The sequence below is a fragment of the Aricia agestis genome, chromosome 5, assembly GCF_905147365.1.
Source record: "Aricia agestis chromosome 5, ilAriAges1.1, whole genome shotgun sequence".
NCBI classification, from domain to species: domain Eukaryota; kingdom Metazoa; phylum Arthropoda; class Insecta; order Lepidoptera; family Lycaenidae; genus Aricia; species Aricia agestis.
The window spans coordinates 6,539,507-6,565,696 of NC_056410.1; the positions used below are offsets into that span (position 1 = coordinate 6,539,507).

General features: G+C 36.5%; 3 protein-coding genes across 19 annotated transcripts in view; 1 reads left to right on the forward strand and 2 right to left on the reverse strand.

The window, feature by feature from the left end:
* The window catches only part of LOC121726809 (neurexin-4), a 41,378-nt gene extending 33,884 nt beyond the window's left edge, over positions 1 to 7,494 (reverse strand). For 3 of the 4 annotated variants that reach the window (XR_006035582.1, XM_042114347.1, XM_042114345.1), the window contains exons 1-6: positions 7,312 to 7,494; positions 7,110 to 7,223; positions 5,119 to 5,315; positions 2,596 to 2,737; positions 1,705 to 1,908; positions 658 to 824 (exon numbers count right to left, since the gene is read on the reverse strand). Coding sequence is in view for 3 of the 4 variants with exons in the window: in XM_042114347.1 (XP_041970281.1) it covers positions 658 to 824; positions 1,705 to 1,908; positions 2,596 to 2,737; positions 5,119 to 5,315; positions 7,110 to 7,223; positions 7,312 to 7,378 (891 nt within the window). In the remaining variant the exon portion in view is untranslated. Of the gene's footprint in view, positions 1 to 657; positions 825 to 1,704; positions 1,909 to 2,595; positions 2,738 to 4,148; positions 4,346 to 5,118; positions 5,316 to 7,109; positions 7,224 to 7,311 lie in introns of all 4 variants that reach the window. The other variant, XM_042114346.1, reaches the window with a different exon arrangement.
* A 1,215-nt stretch (positions 7,495 to 8,709) lies between these two features.
* LOC121726817 (cytoplasmic dynein 1 intermediate chain) lies at positions 8,710 to 24,006 on the forward strand. Of its 14 annotated transcripts, none has more exons than XM_042114358.1 (17): positions 8,710 to 8,876; positions 10,225 to 10,367; positions 10,444 to 10,634; positions 10,847 to 10,974; positions 12,651 to 12,713; positions 13,233 to 13,253; positions 14,259 to 14,306; positions 15,740 to 15,910; positions 16,735 to 16,891; positions 17,755 to 18,009; positions 18,302 to 18,419; positions 18,727 to 18,958; positions 20,040 to 20,200; positions 20,765 to 20,905; positions 21,189 to 21,314; positions 22,368 to 22,525; positions 23,521 to 24,006. In XM_042114358.1, the coding sequence occupies exons 2-17, from the start codon at positions 10,245 to 10,247 to the stop codon at positions 23,522 to 23,524; spliced, it is 2,097 nt and encodes a 698-aa protein (XP_041970292.1). In that variant the 5' UTR covers positions 8,710 to 8,876; positions 10,225 to 10,244; the 3' UTR covers positions 23,525 to 24,006. The 14 variants fall into 14 exon arrangements, with proteins under 14 accessions (XP_041970292.1, XP_041970295.1, XP_041970294.1 ...); XM_042114361.1 differs by having other exon boundaries at positions 15,773 to 15,910; positions 23,521 to 24,005; XM_042114360.1 differs by having other exon boundaries at positions 12,681 to 12,713; positions 23,521 to 24,004.
* Positions 24,007 to 24,206: 200 nt separating this feature from the next.
* On the reverse strand, positions 24,207 to 26,190 carry LOC121726820 (peptide deformylase, mitochondrial-like). The gene is made up of 3 exons (XM_042114372.1): positions 25,748 to 26,190; positions 25,529 to 25,649; positions 24,207 to 24,986 (listed from the first exon to the last, which is right to left on the reverse strand). The coding sequence occupies exons 1-3, from the start codon at positions 26,081 to 26,083 to the stop codon at positions 24,793 to 24,795; spliced, it is 651 nt and encodes a 216-aa protein (XP_041970306.1). The 5' UTR covers positions 26,084 to 26,190; the 3' UTR covers positions 24,207 to 24,792.

A 26,190-nucleotide genomic window follows, 5' to 3' on the forward strand; every position in this document is an offset into this window, starting at 1 on the left:
TATATATACCTACTTACTATGTAAATAATACAAAAAAAACGTTTTTACTGCTCGCATGACGATGACTGATAAATGAGTGGCAGACATGCCATCATGATATTATGTATTGTAAAAATTTTTCATCATTGCGTGCACGCCAGGTTGAAGCCAAATGAGCGTAATTTTGTGAGTTGCGAGTCGCTGAATTTTGGTCGACAGAAATTCTGTTGCATTCGGTTCTATAGAAAATTCTTACTTCATTCCAACGAGCTTATTTTGTAAGCAACGATTAGTATAAAAAACATTTACGCGACCGAAATTCTGCGACTCACGACCCACTACGCTTGTTTGGCTTCACCCTTAGTAAAGATTTAGAGCCTGTCCAGATGAGGCGAGTGCGCGACTCACGCGTTTTACGCGCGTACCCGAGATACTAGAGCTACATATATCCCGTCCAGGTGCCTACGCGCGTTTCCTTACTCGCACGTAAAACCCGTGCAATGAGCGGGACTCTCAACTCGCCCGTTTAACGTGCGAACGACGCGCGACTCGAGTACTCCGCGCGAGTCCGTTCCGAATGGACGTATTTGATTGGAGCGTGATAACTTCGAATCCATGTTTGTAGCGTAGAAACGCGCGTAAAACGCGGTATCTGGATGGACAGGCACTCATACTCACTGCTCTATTTAAGTTCAATCTTGAGAACTCTCCCTTGATCCGTCCTCGTACCACGACTCTATCAACAGAGAAGATCAAGTCGCGACGATTACGAGATATCACCACGTCGTGCCAAATGTTGTCGTCTAGTAGACTGCCTACTGACAGAGATGTGGATACTCCAGAACCTGAAACAAAGAGTTAATTAGTATTCTCTTTCTTTCTTACATTCTTTCTCGTTCTCACAACAATATGTTATACACTTCTGCAAGCACGCAACTGCTTAGTTTGCTGTCTCTTTCACACATTGTTATGTAGACAGACTGCATGACACGTAAGTAGGTGTGAGCAGTGAGAGGTTTCTCACACGTGTACGCATATCCTCAGTTTTTTGTCTTTTACCACTGCAGTCTTACCCAGGCTAGGTAAATGTAAGCTCAACTTAGTCGGACTGCTTCCCGCACGAATACATGAGCGTGCATGCACGTACGCACGGACGCACTTGTGTTCTCTATTTCACACAGATACCTACAGTTTAATTTTCTTCCTCTCTCATAACTACGATCTTACCAAGGTCGATATTAAATACAAGCCGATTGTCACGCAACTGCAACGCTATGTAGTCGGTCTGCGTCCCACGTGAGTACATGAGCGCGCCGGACCCACTACTCTATCTCTCTCTCTGTATCTCCTACGTATACCCAATTAGCTATCTCTTTCAGTCATTTGGCCTTACCTTATTCGAAATTTATCACAAGTCGATTGTCGCGCAGCTGCAACGCTATGTAGTCGGTCTGCGTCCCACGTGAGTACATGAGCGCGCCGGACCCACTACTCTATCTCTCTCTTTATCTCCTACGTATACCCAATTAGCTATCTCTTTCAGTCATTTGGCCTTACCTAATTCGATATTTATCACGAGTCGATTGTCACGCAGCTGCAACGCTATGTAGTCGGTCTGCGTCCCACATGAGTACATGAGCGCGCCGGACCCACTACTCTATCTCTCTCTCTTTCTCTCTCCTACGTATACCCAATTAGCTATCTCTTTCAGTCATTTGGCCTTACCTAAGTCGATATTTAGCACGAGCCGATTGTCACGCAGCTGCAACGCTATGTAGTCGGTCTGCGTCCCACGTGAGTACATGAGAGCGCCCGACGCGACGCTCGTCTTGAATCGGAAGCGCATCACTTCGCGCGACGCCGATATCGGATCGCGAAGTAGATCCATCTTGATGAGCGACGATCCGTTGAAATACATCGTGTCCGCAACTGTAAAAAATTAATACAATATACTCAATAACCATATACTTTATTTCTAATCAGCTAATTAGCTAAGTTTGCAATACTACTATAATAATAATAATACTCCCCACACCGGTTTCGGTGACGGTGGCCGGTTTCATTGAAACCAGGCCAGGTGCGCAGGAGTAATTTTATAGTGCCCAAGTGTGTGCGCAGTACACAAGAGCACTCTCTATTCCTTTTACTCTCATAACCCAGTGGGACGGAAGACCGACACGACTGGCGAGAGATCAGGCGCAGGACCGTCTTTTTACATGCCCATCCGACGCATGGATCATCTTACTTGTCAGACAATCAGGTGATCAGCCTGCATTGTCCTAACCAAACTTGGAAATAACATGTTTCCAACGCGGGATTCGAACCCACGACCTCCGGAGTCGAGAGCGAGGCTCTAACCACTAGACCACGGAGGCCTTTTGAATGTCACATAATAACCATTCCATCAACACACATGGATTTACTTAGTTAAGTAATTTTTGTTTAAATTTAGTTGTCAACGAAGCTAGTTATACTTTAAAGTATAGAACGTTTTCTTAGATATCAAACAGGATTTCTTTAGACATTTAATGTGAAAATAAACTGCAATTTAATTAAAACATTAGCAAATTACAAAAAAAAACCAAATTAATTAAACATTTCTTAGGAGAATCTTACCATAATCACAGCCATATATTTCGACTCTCATAGATATCTTATCGCGCCATCTCATGGGGTTTATACGGATGAACTGAGCAATAATCGGTACTTCGAATTCGTTCTTCACTATCGTGTTCCCATCGTGGTTTCCTTCGAACATCTAAAACATACAACTAATATTGAATGGGGATTGTCCATTTTTTTTTTAATTTTGCTCATTACAAAAACATTTCGAGGAATAAGGTCAGTGATCGTTTTCATGTATATAAAAAAAAATACCCATTAGTTACTTATATTTTTGAACAAATACGTTTAACCTTTGTTTGACCTTCAATGGCGTTAAATTAGCAATAAATTCGACCAACATTACGTTTCGAACTTTTGGTAAGCGTCTCGTATCAGCTTTCACATAATGAGAACTTGCATTTGACGAACCAGCCATTATAAATAAGATTGAAAGGAAATTTAAAACATATGCAGAGGTCAATTGACGGCCGATGATGACGTCAGAGCGAAACTTTAAAAATTTATTGAGAAAAAACTAGCCAATGAATTTCAAAATTATTTAATTTATATTCTTAAAATACCCTATTTTAACGAAAAAAAATATAAAAAGTACATGTGATTTTTTTTGGACAATGCCCATTCTCAATCCAAACAAAATTTATCAATCAAATAAATATGTTAGGCAGTGGTTTATATTGTAGTTATTTTGGCGGTTACATACTCCAATCATTGAGCAATATAAAATCCACGATTTATGAGTACTCATGAATGTTTCAGAACGTAATCTTGTGGCGCCAACAGAATTTTATTATTACTGTCGGTGTAATCATGAGATATGAGTTGCATATTTATTTCGGTATTAGATGCTGCCCGCAACTTCATTTTACGGGATTTCATTTAACGATTGTAATGAAATATTGTACATAGATAGTCTAAAGCCTGAGAAAGGACATAGGCTACTTTTTAACTGGAAATAGGAGTTGTATGGGGGTGTTTATATGTAAATTTGTTCAAATTAAGTTAGTTCCAAAAATTCATAATAGATGGCGCTGTGCGTCGTCTACATCGCACAAGCGCTTACTCATACAATCAAACATCGTCCTTCTCTCTTCACACTTACATATTATGCCAGATGAAAAAGGACGACGCGAAATCATCGCCAAGTTAGTTTTACTATGAATAAAAGGCGAACTATAATGATTATGAAAAAAGTATTTTGGGGAGGTTTTATCAATGCCTTTTTAGATATTAAAAAATATTAAAGAAGCGAGCATTTTTTCAGAAATCGTGTTTTCGTCTTGAGCATTTAATCTTCATGAACATGAAGTTACTTGTGTAAAAAAATCTGTTTTCTAGACCTTACAGATTTTGAGATCTAGGTTTAAGTATGTAGTCAAGTTAGGGTCAGGTGCATTCTTAATATGTTCAGCGGTTCAAGTATTAGTAATATAAGCCAACATCATGTCATCATGTAGCTCTTAATAACCTTGGTAACTTCTCGACCGTTAACTAACAGTAGCCACATGCTACTGGCATCATATTACCAAAACCGCAACAATCATCACCTGCATATAGCCGTCCGCTCCCGACACCGTTCGCCAGCCCTCCCCATCGTCGGAGTACTGCACCATATACTCTGTGACGTACTCGTGAGTCGCGAAGCGCCCCCTAGTGGCGATGGCGCGCAACTCTTTACGTTTTTGGAGGTTAATCGTTAGGTGCTGGTAGTAGGAACTCTCCTGTGACGTCCATGCTGCCGACCCTTCACCGTTATAGGAAAATTAGTAGTCATGCACTGTTAGTAAGTAAAAGAAAGTTGTCGGTAGAGAAGATGATTAAACCGAGATTGATACAATGAAGTTAAGGGCATAATAGAAACGAAGATTTCAGTCTCCTGGCTAAGGTTAACCCCGAATTTCTCTGAATTCTGGGATCTGACTACAGTCAATTTTTAAAAACTGTATTTAAAAAATCTTATTGCTGTGTTTCCATGCTTGCTACGCCTTGACCAGCGTCCACAAGCACAAGCGTGTAAAGAGCGTATCTAGCTTGGCTTGCGTGAGCTTGTGGACGTTTGTGGTGTAATGTCGGTTTTTGGACACAGATCAAAGGGCGCTTGCTTGGATGTACGTAATACACTGACGCATTCACAAACGTGTAAACTACTTCCAAATGCCAAGCGAGATTTGTGGGCACGGCTTGGCAAGCATGGAAACGCAGCATTAGAGTTTTAGCTTTTAGTATTTTTATGAAGAACACAACGAAATTATCTTGAAACCATGACAAAACTGGCCTTAATGTTATTTTCAAGATAGCTTATCTGTTTAAACTATGCATACAAGTATATAGGTACAAAATAAACTCATACATCTACTTACAATTTACATATTATAGTTCCTACTAAAAGAAAGCTTAAACAGAATCTAAAGACAAGACACAACTACTGAAAAAAGTGCAAAGAAAATAAAATCATGCAGACCACCACCTAGCTTGCTCTTGGTTATTTGGCGTTACTCTGGCTCCATATTCAATTACCTTAATCTCACCGCCAGCGGCTTTATATTTAACGTAATCGAGGCCGTTGGAGCCATAACTGATATGATACTCTTGTACAAACTCTGAAGAGTGCGCTCGGCCTTGAGTCGCTATCCTCGTGATGTTCTTCACAACTCCCAGATCTATTATGAGTTGTTGATCGAAATCATTTTCAGACGCCGTCCACGCGTTCAAACCTTTTATAAAATTCCATTTTGTAATTTTTGTAATTGCAAAGTAGCAGATTAAAATAAAAATGTTTGTTGCAATATTATTATTTTATTTAGGTATATTATTATGAACTAAACACACCAAAAAAATTATAAAAGTGCTCAGTTTTATGTTGTAATGTAGTAAAATTTAAAATTAAACCAAAAATTTAAAAACCATCAAAACATTATTAAAATTATTACATACTATAAAATATTAATTTATCCCTTCCCTCTAAACACACAGTGACAATATAAAAACTAAGCTTAGACAGAAACCAATAAATCCAGTACTAACATTATTTTAACTTTGATACAAAAAAATAACATATTACATTTTAACACTTTAGAAACTAGAAAGGTTTGCTCTCTTTATTCATAAAGCTAGTTGCAAAACTATCATCACAATCAAACAAAGGTTTTGCTTCTTTAATTAATTCATCAAAATCAATTAATTTGAAAGGTTCAAGAGGAAATTCAAAGGGCTTCTGTACAGACACAGCAACTGAGTGATCCTTATCGAGAAGTGTCTCTTGGAACAACCAATCTTCCTTCAATACATCATTCTCATATAGCTTTGTATCTGTTATTATTTTATCCAACTGCAATGGAGAGTTAATAGAGAAGCTAATTTTCTCCAGAGGTATTGTTATACCAACACCAATGTTCTTTACATAACTCTCTTTTAGACACCATATTCGGTAGAAGCAAGAAATCTGCTGCATTTCACTTGGAAATTTACGAATTGTATTCCATTCATGCTCAGAGAACTGTCTTTTCATGAGTCTAAAGAACTCTTGTATATTCTTATTTGGTGGTGGAACTATTTTCATTATGTCAACACCAATTACTTTTTCAGTGTTGCCAGCTAAAACCACATAGTCTCCCTGGTGAGAAATGTTGAAGAATGAAGTGACCTCATTGTTGTCAACAATAATTGGTTTTCCGTGAGCATCTCTACCAAAACGAATTTCCTCGTAAGGAATGTTGGTTGATAAATGTGCAAACTTCCTCATCATGAGTCTTCCAATCAAAGAGCTTTTGGCATCCTCTTGAAATACAAATCTTGAGATGCGGTGCTTCTCCTCAGTTTGAATAAAGCTTGAAGCTAGCAGTATTTGATTGTGTGTAGGATTCCACTTGAAAGTGGGAAAGGCCCATCTTACATTCTTTACACTCATTGTTTATTTTAATAACCTCTTACTCGCTTGAATAGAAATATATATTTGTCCAAGTTTGTCAAATTACATTGAATGTGGACCTGTAGAGTAATTATTCCTGTTTCAGGGTTCCTTCAAGACACAAACTACTTCTTAAAATATCACAATACATGCAAACTTAATAAAATTTTATGCAAATCATACTGTTAAGCACTTATATTTAACAAAAATAAAGTGTTTTGCATATGGCATTACAAGTAAGCATGTATAAATACAAAATAAAATTAAAATTTGCACACTCTAATAAATATGTACTTAGGATAATAATTACAAAGGCTCTCTTAAATGTCTACGGAAACACGGAAATTATAATCTACTCTACTGTGTGCATGGCAACCAGTTCAAATAACACTTTAAAATAAGTGATGGAAGTAACAGCTCAAAGTTTCTTGATGAATAATTAATTAAATATGCATAAGAGCACAATGGAAATAAAATAATATGCTAATAAACCAATGTATGTTTATGTACTTAATATTTTTAAAGAAGTTTTGTATACAGTAAAAACAAATGGTAAATTAAAGTAATAAGGGATTAGGGAATATGACAATGTAATGCTTACCATACAACTTGGCATTATCTGGCCCTCTGTCTCTCAAGCTTGATGTAGCAGTCAGTTTAGCAGTCTCAACTAAAGGTTCATTACATTCATAGTCGTAGTAGTATTTTGCAGAATCTGAAACACATGCAATAGTAAGTCACCGCTTATCACCAGACAATCCCATCGACTCAAAATTTATAATAAAAACACTGGTAATACTAACCTGCTTTGGTATACTCAACGTAGCAGTAAAGCAAAGTAATGAAATAAAACACAGGAACCCGCATCATAATTTCATATTCGTTCTTGTGGATTTATTGAAACAAAAAGCTATAGCAACGGTCAAATATTAACGAAATTATGTTTGATCATTACAAACTTTAGCGTCGAAGACCGGACAACACCCTGCAACTTGACATTTGCAATAGTCAAATCGTTGTCAATTTTAGGTGTGTTCATTGTTGGCACCAATATACTAACAACTTCACCAGTAAAATTTGACAAGATGTGATTGGCTACTGAGACGTCAGATAGCGCGGGCATTTTACTGACATTAGAAATGAAACATCCCGTCAAATGACATTTCTTCCTCCTCTTTTTTAAAATATAAATTAAACATTACATTGGTTTGCAATGAAGTATGAACATTTAAATAAAATAACGATTTATAACGATATATACGTTATGTACAACCCGGAGTGAAATATGATTAATTTATATAGGCGATGCTTTACATAAGTCACGATTTATGAATCACAATAATAATATCGAACCATTGCATAATTCAGTAGGTAATCAAACAATTCATGATCGCTTTAAGACAGAAATCGATAGCATTCTAAATTTATTTTACAAAAAAATTAAACTGTCAAACTCCAGTTACGTCAGATTTATTGGACTCGGAGCCAGTGTTGCCAACTTAGTGGAATTTCCACTAGATCTGGTGGCTTAGACGTACCTTTCGGCGGGAAAAATTTGGCTTTAGTGGCTAGTGGATTTCTTAGTGGATTAGATTATTTAAGTTAGTGGTAGCTTCGACGTTAAACCACTAGTTTTTTATTATGTTTCTAACCCTTGAAGACGCACACTGAAATCTTAATTATATTATTATTATCTTTATTCGTTTTGCCGCATTCTAACGCTGATAGAGCGATTATTTAGCATGAAGAATGTTGTCAAGACTTAACAGAGAAACCGGATGAAATTTGATCGCCTTTCTTTCGTGCAAGGTTAGCACGCAAAGGCAAATGCTGTAATAACAACATAATACCAAATGGCGTATTACAAAAATTAGAAAACTAAAGAAATTTATTCTTCACAAACTGAACAAGTAAATGACAATGATTCCTCTAAAGACGTTCATCTTTACTCTATAGTTTGTACCTACTTATACATAGGTACATTATAGGTAACTAAAGTTTTCCTTAATGTAGTAACAAAAATAATTATTTCATAATAATAATGACGTTGTTGTATTATTTTCAAATTATATTCAGATAGGTTGTTGCTGTCTTTACGTTATTTAGTGGAATTCTGGTGGTTTGAGAGGCCATTTAGGTTGTAGCGGTTTCTGGTGGTTTACGCTGCTGAATTTGGTGGGTTAGTAAAAAAAAGTTGGCAACACTGCTCGGAGTTGTAGTTTTCTATTTTCTCAAAGAAAAAAATTATAAAAAGCTACCGAAATTGCAACAATACTGTATTATCGATTTAGTGCAATGCGACATGGCTTGAAATCTGATCAACAAGACTAACCTTACAATAGTAATTCCTTTTACGGAAAATATACAGGTATAAAACATTTTTAGCCACTAAGCATTTGCAAGTACGTTATCCCGTTACTTTCATACTTTTTGGATATAGACCTAATTGCAAAGCAAATATTTCCATAAACTTTTATATTATGTCTAAAATATAATGTATTATTATTAATCGATGTAAGAATACAACCGTGAGTCATGTAAGTTACCTACTTTGCTTAGCCATGACGACATTTTGGTTGGCTTTTTAGGATATTCGAAAATCAATACAATGTGACGATGTACAGATCCTACTTCCGAACTTATTTGGCTGTATTTGTAACGAACAGCAGATAAAAACCATTGCACACTTGAGTTCTAGATTTAACATTATTTTGTATCTTACTACATTTTTTAATTTCATTTGAAACTTTTAAGAAATAACTAAAATCGGCCAAGTGCGAGTTGGACTCGCGCACGTAGGGTTCCGTACCACAATAGAGCAAGAACAGGCTGAAAATTGTGTTTTTTGTGTGGGATCCCACATTGATTATTTTTTTTTTATAAATTTTTTATTTACAAATAAAACTGAGTATTTCGAGACTATTTCAAGTGCCTATGTATTGCTGTTATTGATATTGCGAAAAAAAATGCAAAAAATCATGTTTGTTGAATTTTTTTGTTGTTGAAGTTGAATTTCGTGAATAACAACCCCGGTTGTAAAGACATTTTGGTAGATAGCGATGTCAAACCTATGTCCCTTGAATTTAAAGCATACTTCCATATGAAGTTCTTTCGGTAATAGCGACTTTGGAGGATATAGCGTCAATTTTAGGTATAGCGACATGTTTTTATGAACCACTTATGACAGATTCCCATAAATGCCTTACAGGTATTACGATGGTCTCAATTGACTCATTCATAAAACTATTAAGCTTTCTTATCCATTGTTAACATTCACAGATGGTCAAAAAAGTGCTTTGCTTGCATGTAGGACTGCTTAGCACATGTACGAAGTTAAACTTATGAATAATTAGAAAGCAAAATTGTATTGTAATAAATAAACAGTGTTTATTAAACACTATTGTTTATTTGGTGAAAGCCGAAATAATTTTGATGTAGAATGAATTATGAAAATGGCATACACCTTACTACAGGGACAAAAAACATATATAGTGGAATATAAATAACATCCATATATAACATAATTTAATAAATTAAAGTTAATACATATAATTTGCATGACTTTTTATTATTTCGGATATAAAGACCTTCGGATATAGTGACAAAATTAAAATGGTCCCTGCGCCGTCGTTATAACCGAAATTCACTGTATAGGTAATATTCTGTGTAACTTTTATTTGTAGAAAATCAACCTTTTATTTTCAAAATTATTTCAGAACCATAATCAAGAGCAAACATGTCTAGCATGTCAGATCGTAAAGCTGAGCTGGAGCGGAAGAAGGCTAAGCTCCAAGCTCTTAGAGAAGAAAAAGATCGCCGCAGAAGAGAGAAAGAACAAAAAGATGCTGAAGAAGCATCGGTAACTATTAAAAAAATGTATTAAAATACTAATGATATTCTGTTCATGAGTTTTTTTCATCAAAAATTTTTTACAGCTACGTGCCAGTGCGGCATCCAGCATGGACAGTCGGAGGGATCTGGACGAGATGCTATCATCACTTGGGGTAGCCCCTGTCAAAGATGTGCTCTCATCTCTGTCTTCAATGACATCCTTGACTCCACCTCAGACAGCTTCACCAGATGCCAGTCTACCGCACACTGATAAGTCAAGTCTGCCTCCTCATGGGTAAGCTTCATTTTTAAAGAATCTGTCCTTAAGTATTTTAATATCTATTGCTGGAATTTATAATTTTTTTATATTGTAATTACTGTGTCAAGGAGTCTTGTACTCAAGCTAGTTTTCGTAAAATCTATTTACTCATATAATCCTACTGCTTTTGAGAAAACAATATATGTACTTAAAGTGGAAAAAATCATGTTTTATTTATAATACTTCAGAGGCCAGAAGAAACCAGTTCAACTCCAAGTTGTCTCCGTACAATCAACAGACATTCCTCCCAAAGAAAATGTCACATATGCAAAGCAGACGCAGACCACAGCCACAGGAGTTACTGAGCTGCGAGATGGTAAGTTATATTTCATTTATAAAAAAATATATGTAATTATCATTGAATATCATAGAAATTTCATTAATTATTATTGTAATCTTTTATAAATCATATTAAATTAAAAGATGTTATAGCACTGCTAACTATAAATGCAAATCTTGGGACTTGGTAAGGCACTTAGTCCTCTATTTGTATAAATTTATACAACAGAAAAAAATCTAACTGGATTTAAGTAAACTTGTTGTGATGTTATGATTAGTTTAATGTTGTATGTGAATTTAACCACATAATAAATTTGTTGGACTTGCAATATTTATAGGAATCCATTTACTGCCTTTTAAAGCCAAAAATTTGGCTTTCAAAAGCAGTTGCAAAATTTCCAGACTGTTATGTTTTTGATTATAGTTTTTACAATTTTGCATTGGAAAATTTGTGTTAATTTATGTATATGGTGTGATGTTGAATAATCAACTAATTTGTCTTACTATTTTTGGTTTCTTTCAAACTAACTTCTCCTATTTTTATTTTACTAAAAATAGATTTCTAACAATTCACTTTTTTTCTACACTTGGCAAAGAGACCAAAGATTGTAATTAAATAATGTTTGGGTGATGGTTGTAACTTAATCATTTGCAAATATTTTCTGTTTTTGTTGCCTTTTCCTATTAGACGATTTTTTCTTATAAGTTCTCTTAGCCGTTTAGATTTCCCTGTATATGATACCTCCATAATATACTGTATTTGCAAATGATACTAGTCTTACCAATGACATCTAGTCCACATTGCAGTATTTACTTTTCACATATCGTTTTTGCTTTGTCCATTTATCTGTTGTCTGAATTACATTAGGATGTTTAGATTGATCTAGAATTGTAATATTTACTAACATTTTTTGTGCCTTTTCCAAATACAGTAAGGAATTTGATAAAAATGTATTTTAATACTTAAACAGTATCTTGAACAAATTTGATCGTTTACAGGGCAGTAATTGGAACATTTTGATGAACATTTCTATTTTTATATTTAGAGCCTTCCAGTGTTACTTTATGTAGAAATTAAATCCCAAATAGTAAAAGCTTTTAAATTAGTGAAATGATATTGTAGTTAGTTTTTGGGAGAAATAACTTTTTAGAAGCCTTTTTTTATTTGAATATTTAGACAACAGACTTCATGTTTTTTTTTTTTGTTTAGCTTTTATGACGTTCTTCTGTGTGTCTGTCTATGTATTACCTGAAAATAGTAACAGCATGAATGTGTATATAATATATATGCAAAATATTATTGTTATTACTTATTACTCTTATTAGTTAAATAGTAATATCCAAAAATTTTCACTATTTTCCTTCAGTATAAAACTATAGAATATTTTATGGAAATAATAATTATATTTAATTTTCTATATTTATGAGAAAAAAGCGTCATTTTCTAATCATGGACCGTGATTCTCTGGTACCTGAAATACTATTTTAGATGCCAGAGCCCTCTATGAAGTATAAAAGTTCATCTTATTTCTTAATATATCTATCAACAGGATATAATAAAGTATTATTTATTTATACTTATTATACTCTTCATACTGTGACCGTATATCAATAATGTAACATTAACAAAAATCGCGGTACTACATTACCGTAAAAGTAAATACTGTATGAGTCTTTGGTGCAATGTTTGTGTTTGTGCTACCATAAAAAAAGGCTGCTCTTCCAATGCATCACCGCTTGCAGGATACATGGAGGACTGGTGGCGGCCACGTAAAGGTAATTTCAACTTTATTAACACGGTATTACGTCTCATTTTTTTTTCATATGGGTCATTGTAACTTAGAAACCACTTAAATGTTGTTTGGTAGTAATTTTTGTACACCGGGTTTTGTGTTGATTTTAATGTTAAAAACTTTTTTATTGTATACTTATAGCAAAGACTGTACAAATTGCTCATTGAGAAAATAAAATGAAAAGAATGGGGCAATTTTTCAACAACTGAGCGGTTCAACATTTTACGAAATTTTGACCAAACACTTTCTTTATCATAAATTATTAATTTTCTTTTAGAATATTTTATACAAGCACGTTTTTTATCGCATGAATACAAGTGCATGTTTAAAAATTAATAACACATTAATTTAATTATTAATTTTAACATTATTTTACGATATAATATATTATGATGTTAAGAGATAGTCTCGATACGAACTTTAATTTAAATAATAATATAGGTCCCATAGGTGACTGTAAATATGTAACTGATGGAATATTTTTTATTTTGTCCCATTTTAGCTCACGCGACAGATTATTACGGTAAGTCATTATTCCTCCTGACAGTCTCTAACAAATGTACTGTGACGGTTAAAACGGTGTTGGTACATACGTCCTTCATATCTGTACATAGACAGGATTCTTTTCTATCACGCTTCTAGAAATTTTTCTACTAACATAGTATATAAAGGTATGAAATGTTAGATTATTCGATATTGCCGCCTTCAATTTCAAGTCTTTGTTGGTTCTAACTACAGAGTTAGAGAAATGTGCAGAGCGTTTCCTAAGTGTGCAAGTGAGACGAAATGAGCGTGCGGCCTATATGTAGTTGTCTTTGTCTTTCATTTCTAAAGTCCAAACGGCTTATTGAGGCACAAAACTTCATATATGTAAGTATAAAAAGTCAAAAGTATGAAATTCTTTGCCTCGTTATTTTGACCAATAAGACAGAGAGAAGAGTGTTGGCTGCACGATCGCTTTCTCTCTTTCTAGCGAGTGATTAATTTACATGTGTTTTCGGTGCGTTTCTCTAAATCTATGGTTTTACCTTTCGTTATTTCCGTTGAGTAGTCTGAGTTGAGTAATCTTTCATTTTGTAAATGTTCGAGCGACAATCGGAACTTCTTGTGATGTGGTCGATTCACTTCCATATTGTGGCCTTCCAGAGTTCTCCACGTGGCTCACGAGGCCAAAGGCCGCAGATATTAGATGTATCATTATATGTGTGTATCAATATGGTGGTGGTATGGGGTTGCCATATCATCTCATTCATTTACCCTTCAACTACTAACACACACTGCACAGGTTAACACTTGCGACCCATTTTATACAACTCTAGGACTGATGAATCACTTTTTTTTATAAACTGGCAATTAATTGACTTTTTTTTTATTTCTGGGTCTACAGTCTTACGGTTAGATCGAATGGTGTCATCTAAGCCATGCTGTAAATTATCAGGCATAACGCAATATATTATGTATAGTTTGATTATATTTATTAAAGTCTGCAGATACTGACATATTTTTTTGTTTTCCTCCCTTTTTCAAGACGAGTACAATCTAAACCCGGGTTTAGAGTGGGAGGACGAGTTCACAGGTAGGTTTCAATTCCGAATCTTAAGGACAATCATTGAACTAATGTACCCTCGTAGAGCCTGTGCTACATAGCATGTTCTAACCCTATATCTTCATATATAGTATCATCCCGCACATATATATTACTATGTACACGGCTAATTTTCACTGCTTATTTTATTTAATTTGCAATTTTGCTGATATATTAATTTTGTGACCTATATCTCTACTGCCGACTGAGCTATGCATGTGACAGAAACTATATCTATGCATGACGAGAAGTCATCATATTTACATGAACTATATTTATGTTTATAATCTCTCTAGTGGAGAGCTCGGGAAGTATTGCATTATATCAGTATATTTTGAGCTTTCTGTCACTCACTATAAATGCTTATTAAATATTTCAGTGTGCGTGTTGTTGATGGCACAATAACAATATATTTTGATACATAACATAGTGATTTTTTTCTGTGCACTATTCTCGATGTTCAATAGCAAACGTGTTCCCTTTGGTCGTTTTAAATATATAAAATCAAAGTTCAGATAGTAAATCTGTGTAAAAATGTGGAATAAATATTAAGCTTTTGAATCTCCCACAGAGCTTGTTAGCCAATCTTACGCACTTTTACTTCTGTCATTTGAACTTTCATAAGCTAATCTTGATACTTGCGTTAAATCATAATCATGAGTTTTATGAATCTTAGTTTAGATCTCATGTAGTTGGCGACTACTTATTTCTTTTGAATGCTTTCAATTTTCGTTGATCTAATACATGTATAACTTTTGAGCTTTTTACTTGAGAACTAATATTTCTCATTACAAAATAAAACGTAAGTATCACCATTTCTTGATGAACATGTAAGCAGTATATTTTCTAATTGGAAAATATTCTAAGGATGTATTAAAATATATAATTAGCAAAGGTATCAGTTAAATTTTTAAACTGTAGTAGTATTGTAATTGTAAGTACTTTTTGTTGTTGTACTAAAATATGTAAGATACTGTTAGTAACTAAAAGCTAAATACTGCTTCCATGATCAAAATAAATCTTCTGTAGCATCATAGTCTAATAAAAGGTTTTCAAGGCTAGTAGTTAGAATTTCATATTTCATACACTGACAACACATAAGTATTGTGAAGTTATACACTAATTTATAACAACAGCAAGTTAAACATTTATAAAAAAAACATTACAAAATAGTTTGGCAATGTTAAGTCATTCTAATAATTTTATAAGAAAAATAACTTCACAAAACTAATTCAAGATGCAACTGACTTATTAGTAAAGTTAAAAAAACTTTTATCAATTTGAAATTCGAAGTTTAAAAAAAAAAGAGCGCCATCTAGCGATGTCACTCAACAACCACAAACTAGCAAGTATCAATATAAGTCAGTTGTGAGTCGCACTACACCCCGCCCCGCGCACAAGGGCCATTCTTATTCACCGTCCAGTGCTTACATTCGACGGGGATGCCGCGCGGCAAGGCGACGAAGAGGAGGCGGCGTTCCACGGTAAACTGCCGCCGGGGATCCTGCCGCACGGCCTGCCGACCGTCAAGGAGGTGCAGCCGGCCGTCACTGCCGCCCCGCAGGAGAAAAAGGAGGAGGAGAAGGAGAAGAAGAGTGAGTGTTCCGACTGTAATGACTTAATTTTTTTGTTCATTTTGGATAGGGCACTAAGTAGATAAGTATATGTTTATGTACTGTAAAAGTTGCTATGATGACTTAAAGAGGGCATGTAAGATTTTTCCATAAAGCCTACAAGGCAGTGATCAAAATCAAAATCAAAATCAAAAATATTTTTATTCGGAGTAATTTTTTTACAAAAACTTTACCGAACGTCGATACTACGGTGCCTACCACCGGTTCGGGAACTAACCCGGCGAGAAGAACCGGCGTAAGAAACTCGCACGGGGCCATCTTTTACTAAAAAGATGGAAAATTACAATTTAAAACATATACAGTACAACACTGATATTGAGCTAAGATATTGCTTCCTCATGGTCACAAGAAACGAAATCTTAACTTTTTGTTATGAAATAAGGGGGCAAACGAGCAAACGGGTCACCTGATGGAAAGCAACTTCCGTCGCCCATGGACACTCGCAGCATCAGAAGACCTGCAGGTGCGTTGCCGGCCTTTTAAGAGGGAATAGGGTAATAGGGGAAGGTAGGGATGGGAAGGGAATAGGGTAGGAGATTGGGCCTCCGGTAAACTCACTAACTCGGCGAAACACAGCGCTAGCGCTGTTTCACGCCGGTTTTCTGTGAGAACGTGGTATTTCTCCGGTCGAGCCGGCCCATTCGTGCCGAAGCATGGCTCTCCCACATATCATCTATACCTCTATTAGAAAGTCCGTTTCGTGAGTAGTTTAAAATTTATCTAAGAATAGTTCTGTGTATTACAGAACTCTTACTGTTTTGTACTAAAATTTTCTACTTTTTTAGTCCGTGAGCTGAGCAACGACGAGAAGCAGACGATAATGCTGTCGGCGGAGTTCCAGAAGTTCATAAGCCGCGCCGGGCGCGTCATCGAGCGCGCGCTGGCCGAGTCCGTCGACATCTACACAGACTACACCGGCGGCGGTGACAGCGAGAACGCGCAGTGAGTTTTATTTTATACTAGATGATGCCAACTCTGTTTCGCCAAAATTAGATTATCGCGCGGGAACCGTACATTTTTCCGGGATAAAAAGTATCCTTTGTCCTTTCCCGAGTCTCAAAGTATCTCCATGCCAAATTTCAGCAAAATCGGTTCAGCGGTTTGAGCGTGAAGAGATAACAGACGGACAGACAGACAGACACACTTTCGCATTTATAATATTACTATGGACTAGCCTCGTTACACCATGATTGATACCAAGAATCACTTGTATATCTTCAAAATAAGCCCAGCTACCTGTACTAACTACTAACTTATCTCGTTTTTACTTTACCTATTAACGTACCATAGAAGAAATTGATTCATTTATTAGGCAGTTGACAGACAAGTGCTTTTTCTTGAATCATGTCAATTCTGGTCTGTGAGCGGGACAAAACGAGACCAATTTACGTACGCCATCAGCTGCCTATGAATCAACTTCTCTGATAGTACATAGAGATGACACGTCGATCGCACGACTATCGCTCCTGCGGACGTTCCACGACGAGCGCTGGTCACCTGCAGGCGTAGCATGGTCACTATAGAAACGGTTTCTTTCTGCGGAAGAATAGAAAAAGTGACAGTTAAACAATGGAAATCCGCCATTTTGTCGATAAAATCTGTCAGTATGTCGATTCTTTCGTAGAAAGGAACCGATTCTATGGTGAGCATGCTACGCCTACTGGTGACCTGCCTCTTCCACCGCGCATCCCCGCTCTTGTCATCTAAATCTCTACCTAATATTATAAGCTAGGGCTTCTGTCTTAGCCAGCCATCGTTATTATACTGTCGTTTTCACTTTATCTAAAAACTAAATTCATACGTAGGGACGACAAATCGGACGCGCGGTTATCACTCGTGCGTACGTTCTACGACGAGCGTTGGTCACGTGCTCGCTGCGTGACGTGCCTGGACTGGTCCACCGCGCACCCTGAGCTCATGCTGGCCGCGTACCACAATAGCGACGACGCGCCGCACGACCCCGACGGCGTGTGTCTAGTGTGGAACACCAAGTTCAAGAAGAATACACCTGAAGACATATTCCATTGTCAGTCGCCTGTCATGAGTGCGACTTTCGCCAGGTAAGTTATTAACTACTGTATGAGACAAAAGTTCTTTGCACAAAATATGCGCCGCGAGTTTTGAATGCGGGCGTTTGCGCAGAGTCCCTGTCACGCACACCTCGTCCATGCCCGACGCACACGCACATATTTAATGTCCTGCTGTTGCAAACTGCAATTACTGATGTGGGTGTGTATGTGTGTGTGTGCGTGCGTGTGTGTGTGTGTGTGTGTAGAGAGATAGAGAGAGTATAAGTGAATGCGTGGGTTTTGTTGCGACGACTTCACACTAATAACAATAATTTTTTTATAGGTTTCATCCCAACCTTATCCTGGGAGGCACATACTCTGGTCAAATAGTGCTATGGGATAACCGTGTACAAAAGAGGACGCCTATTCAACGGACACCACTCTCTTCTTTGGCACATACTGTATGTATTAGTTTAGAAAACATAATATTATTTATAATTTACAACTCTCAAGGAAAACTAGTTTTTAGAAAAACGTACTATTCAAAAAAATCCAAAATATAACATCTGTTTCATAACATAGAGTACAATCATCAAGAATTTTCAATATTTCCGAGTTTAATAAGTGATAGATGTAGGTTACACGATCCAGTTTTTCATCAATCTGGATTCTGGTAAAGATTGACGGAAAACTGATTGTCTAACCCACGGATTGATGGACTGATTCATCGTTTAACCTACGTAATAAACAAAAAATTAAAACTTTCAGCACCCCGTCTACTGCCTCTCCGTGGTGGGCAGTCAGAACGCTCACAACCTGATCTCGGTATCAACTGACGGCCGCATGTGCTCCTGGTCGCTCGACATGTTGTCCCAGCCTCAAGAAACGCTCGAGCTGCAGCACCGACAGAGCAAGGCCGTGGCGGTCACCTCCATGGGCTTCCCGCACGGTGACGTCAATAACTTCGTGTTGGGCAGCGAGGACGGAAATGTTTATACAGGTCAGTGTTATAGGCTGAAGTCTTGAAACCAGCGAGCAGCGGGGCGGGAGCGGCGCAGCAGCGCGGCGCGAGACAATGTACAGATTTTTATGGACAGGCCCCGGAAACCGAGCGGCGCGCGGCGTACTAGACGGCTTATCCATATAAACAAGGTTAACTTTAGTTCCTTTGTGGTGAGAGTACCGACGAATCTTCTTTCGACATTCGAGGCGCCGGAGTTCTGGCCGATGGATGTGGTATATGTATGTTATAATCTGTAAGGTATTTGTATTATGGGCCTAGATGCCTGAAATAAATGGTAAAATAAATAAATAATAAATCTATACATTGTCACGCACCGCGCCGCCGCGTCGCGGCTGTCATCCCTTGGGCTATTTCTTAATTTTGAAACTTATGTTTCCGGGATAATAAGTAGATTGTCTATATTCTGGTCGTGAACACGTTTCGTGAGTACGAATTTATAAAAGCAAGTTTTATTCGTACTTTGTCTTATGTCGCCTTTACTCGAACAAAAGAATATTGCTATCTGTAACTTGTACGTGTGCATACGTCACTACCGGACCAGCGTTGCCAGACGTCCCGATTTTGGCTGAAGTGTGGGAGGTAGAGGGGTGGATTTTCTTTGGCTACTTTAGTTATCTACTGTCACGTAAACGTTATTTTAACGCAAATAAAAAGATAAAAATTCAAAATATATTTTGATTTTATACCTTTTTTTACTTTGTCCCGATTTTGACCGAAGAATCCCGATTTTTCACTCAAAAAGTTCCAAAGTCCTGACTTGGCACAAAAAAAATCTACCTTATTACATACCGCTCAGGTTATTGCATATTTTTTACTTATATACTGAGGAGTGAGGATTGAGTGACTTTTTTGTCACACGTTATTTGTGTCGGGGGTCAGAACCAAAACTTGAAGGGGAAAATTTTACATTTAAAAGTTGAATAATTTTCACGACTTTCACAAAGACTGCACTATTTTGCCGGTGGGCGTAAATCTCAAAATGGTTTAACTTCGTGCGGGCCACTGATGAAGGTGGGTATAGCTGACTTAAACTGTGACTGTGATAATGAACACGCAGGGTGTCGTCACGGCGCGCGCGCGGGCGTGTCGGAGTGCGTGGAGGCGCACGCGGGCGCGGTCACGTCAGTGGCATGCCATGCCGCGCCCGGCGCCGTCGACCTGTCTCATCTGTATCTGACAGCCTCTGTGGACTGGAGCGTCAAGCTGTGGAGTTTGAAGGTATGTAGATACATGCTTTAGTATATTCCTATTAACTTAAGGGTTCGTAGATAAGTATATCATTAAGAATACTCCTATAATTGGTCTGTGTCGGAGTATGTATGAAATTTACCGTCAGCTACTTGTCTCTTTCACTACAAAACGAATTTATTGTTTTCTCCTTAAAACGAGACAACAATAAATTCGTTATATAGTTTAATTTAGTCTAAGTGTAGTAGTAGTGTAAGTTAATCTTGTCTTTCATTCCAGCATTAATATACTTCTGTGACTTTTCCACATGTGATAGGAACGTGACAGCGACATATTCGGGTATGAGTGAAAGGCATAATAAGAAATAGATGAATGGTCGAATTTGTACCTGTTTCGCTAAGCTGTACAATATTATAGTGGCTACTGGCCGGTAATAACGCTGTGCAAGTACCAATTATACTTTTGGAATCGTCGAGGAACAATAGTATTTTTAGGGATCCGTAGCCAAATGGCAAAAAACGGAACCCTTATTTATATAGTTTAATATTATTTTTTACCATAATAATATTTACTACAATCACATACGTACCGCAGGAGAACAAGGCTCTGTACTCGTTCGAGGACAGCGGCGACTACGTGTGCGACGCTCGCTGGTCGCCCGCTCACCCCGCGCTGTTCGCCGCCGCGGACGCCGCCGGCCGCCTCGACCTGTGGAACTTGAATAGGGACACTGAGGTATGTTTCTATGATACATTTTCCTGTGGTTTCGTTGACTGACGACTTTTAAGCTATGCAAGGTTTTAATAGTTCCTGTGTAGGTATATGCAAAACATGACAGATTTTATATTTCTCTACATTTATAACGCTGTTTTGTATTTCGGGTTTTTAACTCAATTTCACTTACAGAGAGGTAATTTTCAACTTATAGAATATTTGTCGGTATGGCGCATTTGCTTGTGATGAACATTAACACAAGAGAACTGAATGACAGATATTGTAATTACTCAATTTTTTGCAGGTGCCAGTAGCGAGCGTGCAGGCGGAGGGGGGCGTGGCCTTCAACCGCGTGTCGTGGTCGCCGTCCGGCAACCTGCTGACCGCCGGAGACGACGCCGGCAAGATCTGGGTGTATGAACTCGCTGAGGTAAAATACATTTAAGTGGTGATACTATCTAATATATAAAATTCTCGTGTCACGGGGTGCGTGCTTGAACTCCTCTGAAACGGCTCGACCGACTTTCGTGAATCTTAGCAAGCATAATATCGGCTAGGGTTGAGAATTGGACATCTACTTTTTATATTGATAAGTGCATTTGTTGAATAAATAATAGTAAATTATTATAACTCGAGACTGACGGCGACCATTGCTTGTGCGACGGGATAGCGATGGATGTTACCATGGTGACATATTTATTAAGTCACTTCAATAAAATGATATAGACGAAAATCGAAATACTTTTTAGGGCAAAACAACGTTTACCGGAAGAGCTAGTTATATTATATGTACAGTGGTAGTAGAGGAGAATGATACAAAGTGAAACGGCCGCTTTTAATTTTGCGATGAACGAGGCGCTTATTAGTCATCATTGTGGACTATTTGTAACAGTTTACGTCACATAATAACTAATTTACGTCACATAATATGGCCTTCGTTTTTCAGATGCTCCTTATTCACAATATAAAAAGCAATTATAAAAGCTATTTTACACATCTACGGCCGCAATAGCGGCGTCGGTGTACAAACAGTCTTATTGTTAAAAAACACATTCGCCTTATTTGTGCTAAGGATATGCATCACCATTACAGTTTATTACTTAAATCATGACTTCAAAACCAGTTGTGCACGCCTCCTAGGGGGACTGAGGCGTAAAGATGACAAGAATATTTCAACTGATTAGAAAAATCATTTTGTGGTTGAAACTAACCTTTTTATAACTTATTATCTGTCACAGAGCATTAGTACCATGAAGGAAATTGATTCCTAGGCAGGCAGTTGACATACCAACGTCATTTGGTCGGATCATATCAATTCAATGTTAATTGTGATCTGTTGGCTGGGTTTGACTTAACGCGACCAAACTACGTAGGTCCCCCATCTGCCTAGTAATCAACTTCTCTGATAGTACTTTACTATTTATAATCCACCATTTAAAAAGAAGTACAGAAACTATGACTTAAAATTATGTTGTTTCTGTAGCACGTGTCCCAACCGCGGCACGACGAATGGAGCAAGCTGGTGTACACGCTGCAGGAGCTGAAGCACAACCAGGCGGACGAGGACACGGACCGCCTCGGCCTCGCCAGCGGACCGCCCTCGCTCACCAGCCTCGGCTCGCTCGGCGCCAACCCGCTCAGGTGACTATAAAATATAATCTATGCAACTGCCATAAAGTTGAAGATGTAATACACTATACTGCAGGGGTGGCCAACCGGTCGATCGCGACTGTTATTCTAGTCGATCGTGGCCAGGCAAAAAATATAAATAATTAGACCAGATTGCGCAATGACCGCGCAATGAATAAGCTAAACTATGCTGTTTCATTTAAAGATTAGATAGTGCAGGAGCTAGTCAGGATTTTTTTACAACTTAAACATAGTAACTTGTGTTTATTTCTGTGTAGTATGTGGTTTATTGGCTAGGTTTGTGTATTTTTTTTTTTATCTTTTTTTGTATTTTATAGATCTTAAATTACTTTATTGACTATCAGATTAATAACGATTCTGTCACAGCGGTTAAATCAGTATGTAGATATATGCGACAAAAAAATCTTGCGCGTGCGTCACCGCTCGCTTGTGAGTCCCTAGTGATCTGCCCCTCTAGAGGGGTACTTACAGTTTGATACTTAAACGCGCGAGTGGGACAGGCTTGCTATAGTGTCAAATTGTCAGTTGGATTAAAACATGTTGTACAGTGTTACTAGGTATCTTCTTCTTCTTTTGGCGTAAGCCTCCCCATTTAGGAGTTGCCAGCGTCAGAGTTAAGGCGAAAGATGTGAACAGTTATTTAAACGTAAACTGATTGCCATGCACTGGGCACGGGTGATGAGTGGTTACTATATCACGCGTAATTGTAATCAAAATGCCGCCAACTGTAAATGTCACTTCAAGACAGGTACTTTGATCAACCAAGTCACTCACTTACTCACTGAGTCGGCCATTTGTAAAAAAGAAGAAGAAGTAACCGCAAATCACAATATTTATAGTTCTTGCAATATATATAGTTGTGTGAGTGACCATATTTATATACGCGTAATAGTGTACACGCTTATTTCTAATTTGTTACTTACGATCTTGTAGCGTTAGTAGATAACATTAGAGCATCATGTTATAATTTGCATAATCCTTTCTAGATAACTGCTGCGCTGGGATGTGCGTTGTGGATGGAAATTATAATCAAATGAAGAGACTGCGCTGATATAAGTTTTGATATTTGAAGGGAACAGGCAATGGTTTAATCTATGGTTTAACTATCTTTCAAAAACATGTAGGTAGTATTGTATTGTGTATTCATTTTGAACAACTCAATACGCTGTTATAAATAAAAAAACATAATTATCTACCTATTCTCTTCCTATAAAAAAATGTTAAAGATAATATAACATTAGAGAAACACAATGTTAGTTCTTTCAAATGTTAATATTACAACTATAATAAATATGCTAGTAATGATTATTATTTTGCTATACTATACTAACACTTTGTAAGTAGGTATAAAACACATTAAAATACATGAACTATAATATTATGACTTTTTTGTGATGTCAAAGCAGCTATTATATCTTTCTATATTTTTTAATTTGCTTACATTTAATGCAAGTAAAGAATTAATGTTATTATTCTGAAGCAATGTTAATGTTAAATATTTTTAAACCATTCCTTGATGATTCTTAGTTGAAAAATATATTAATTATTCTTCTGATTATATATTTTGAAGTGTAGTATCAATATTATGCACCTAACCTAATAGAGATTACACAAAAAACATGTAAATATTTCTCAGAAAAAATTACATAATTGTTTTTTTTTATAATTTTAATTAAACCTATACAATACTTCATTTTATGGAATAGTTGTAACTCTGTTTTAAATAATTTGGTGGCTATTTATTAAATTATATCTAAAACGAAATAAAGATGAAGACAGACTTCTGCAAACCATATTATACTGAGACCAAACAACAGCGGAATCTACGCGTTATTTTGTAAGGCAACCACTACATAATAAAACTGGCCTCACATTTTGTTTGGAAAAGCTGTCTACACATCTTTATTTTAGGAATCCAGTCTTTAGCACACTTACAATGCACACGTGTTATTCCCACAACTTAAATTGAAGATATAACATTATTTATATAGAAAATAACATGCTAGATATAAGTATTATTTATATTATGGTAACAAGATGTAACTATTATAATAATAATTGTTAAATGTACCACTTTATTATTAAACATAATATCTTAATAGTTTAGAAACAAAGCTGGTACTTATTTAATTGGTTTTAAGAATAAATACTTTGCTTCATATAAATTGGTTTATTTACAAGCCTTTTCTTTAACAAGAAAGTTTTGTTTATAAAGGTATATATTTTATTTCTTCTGTTTAATATATTTTATTGATTTGCTACTCAGGGGTGAAGGGAATATTTATTTTCCCTCTGGACAAATTGACTTCCTCCCAGCAGCTGCAACTTAAGCTTTTCCTGTCCATTATGTCAGTATACAGTTTGCCATCCAAATGATCCATTTCATGCTGTGCTATTCGGGCAGACCAACCCTTAAATCTTTCACTCACAGCTTCACCTTCAGCATTATACCCTAAAATCAGAAACAGTGTTAAACTGACGAATTATATAAATGAAACTATACTGGGTACAATTACTTATTGTTAAAACAAAAAATTAGATAGGCACAAAATGAGATAGGCGCCAGCCGATGGCGCAGGTGGGGGCAAGTTTACTTTACCTACTACAATTCATACTTTTCTCATTCTCTTTATATGAGAAAAGTAGGTATGAATTGTAGTTAAAGTCGACAGCACATGAAGCTTTTCAATTGTACTATAAGCCTTCAATCTATTACCAGATTTTAATTTATAGTGGTTGTTTGCATTATATTTAATTTTGGTAACTTTTTTAGAATCTCTAGGGGGGGGGGGCAGCTGCCCCTCCCTGCTCCCCCTTGGCGACGCCCTTGGATAGGCACCATGCATTAATTCATAAAGCAACATAAAATATATTACTTTGGCATGCTTCAATTATTACTTTCCTTGCCTAAATAGGTCAATTTCCTCATATAACAGATTTAAGACACCTCTGCATTTTTTAAATAATATTTTTAATTTGTTATAAAGTAGTCACCTTTTATTTCTACTTCATTATATCTGGCAACATCAGCAACAAAAGACTTTACACTTTCACATGCTTCTGGATAAATCACTTTTTTATAATCAACAACCTTTAATGTTGGATTAATGAACACCTGCAGAAAAATATTATTTTAGTGATAGGATGCTTATTACATCTAGTCTAAGTAAACATTTAAAAAATCTACAATAATAATATAATGTACTCACTTACAGTGAATGGTACTATTTTGATATCCCTTTGTCTTATTATTTCTGGTGGTACACAAGCAACTTGTTTAGCGGTGTATTTCATAACAAATATTCTTGAGTTTATTCCAATTTGTGGCGCTGACATTCCTAAGCTGTTATATTTATCGACCACATAGTGCAGCTTATTTATTATTTTTATTGTCTTTTCATTTTTTATTTCATTCTGTGGTACCGGCTCACACACTCTACGTAATATTGGATCACCAATTTGAACGACATGTTCGTAAGGAGGAATGGGTTTTGCACCACATCGACTTATTTTCGCATACCAATTTAGACCATTTCGGAGGACACCCATTGCAGGAATTATGTAGGTAGTTTAAATAACCGTATTTTCGATTGTTTACCTTAATATTTAATACATAAAAATATGATTATTTTTATTAATTTATTATTATTCCATTA

Excerpts from the sequence above, each read along its gene's own strand:
- LOC121726817 (XM_042114358.1), top strand. The coding sequence starts at position 10,245 with ATGTCTAGCATGTCAGATCGTAAAGCTGAGCTGGAGCGGAAGAAGGCT. Across the intron at positions 15,911-16,734 it reads GGAGGAGAAGGAGAAGAAGA|TCCGTGAGCTGAGCAACGAC; the intron begins GTGAGTGTTCCG and ends CTACTTTTTTAG. Across the intron at positions 16,892-17,754 it reads GGTGACAGCGAGAACGCGCA|GGACGACAAATCGGACGCGC; the intron begins GTGAGTTTTATT and ends ATTCATACGTAG.
- LOC121726820 (XM_042114372.1), bottom strand. The coding sequence starts at position 26,083 with ATGGGTGTCCTCCGAAATGGTCTAAATTGGTATGCGAAAATAAGTCGA. Across the intron at positions 25,650-25,747 it reads TCAAAATAGTACCATTCACT|GTGTTCATTAATCCAACATT; the intron begins GTAAGTGAGTAC and ends ATTTTTCTGCAG. Across the intron at positions 24,987-25,528 it reads TAATGAAGTAGAAATAAAAG|GGTATAATGCTGAAGGTGAA; the intron begins GTGACTACTTTA and ends TTCTGATTTTAG.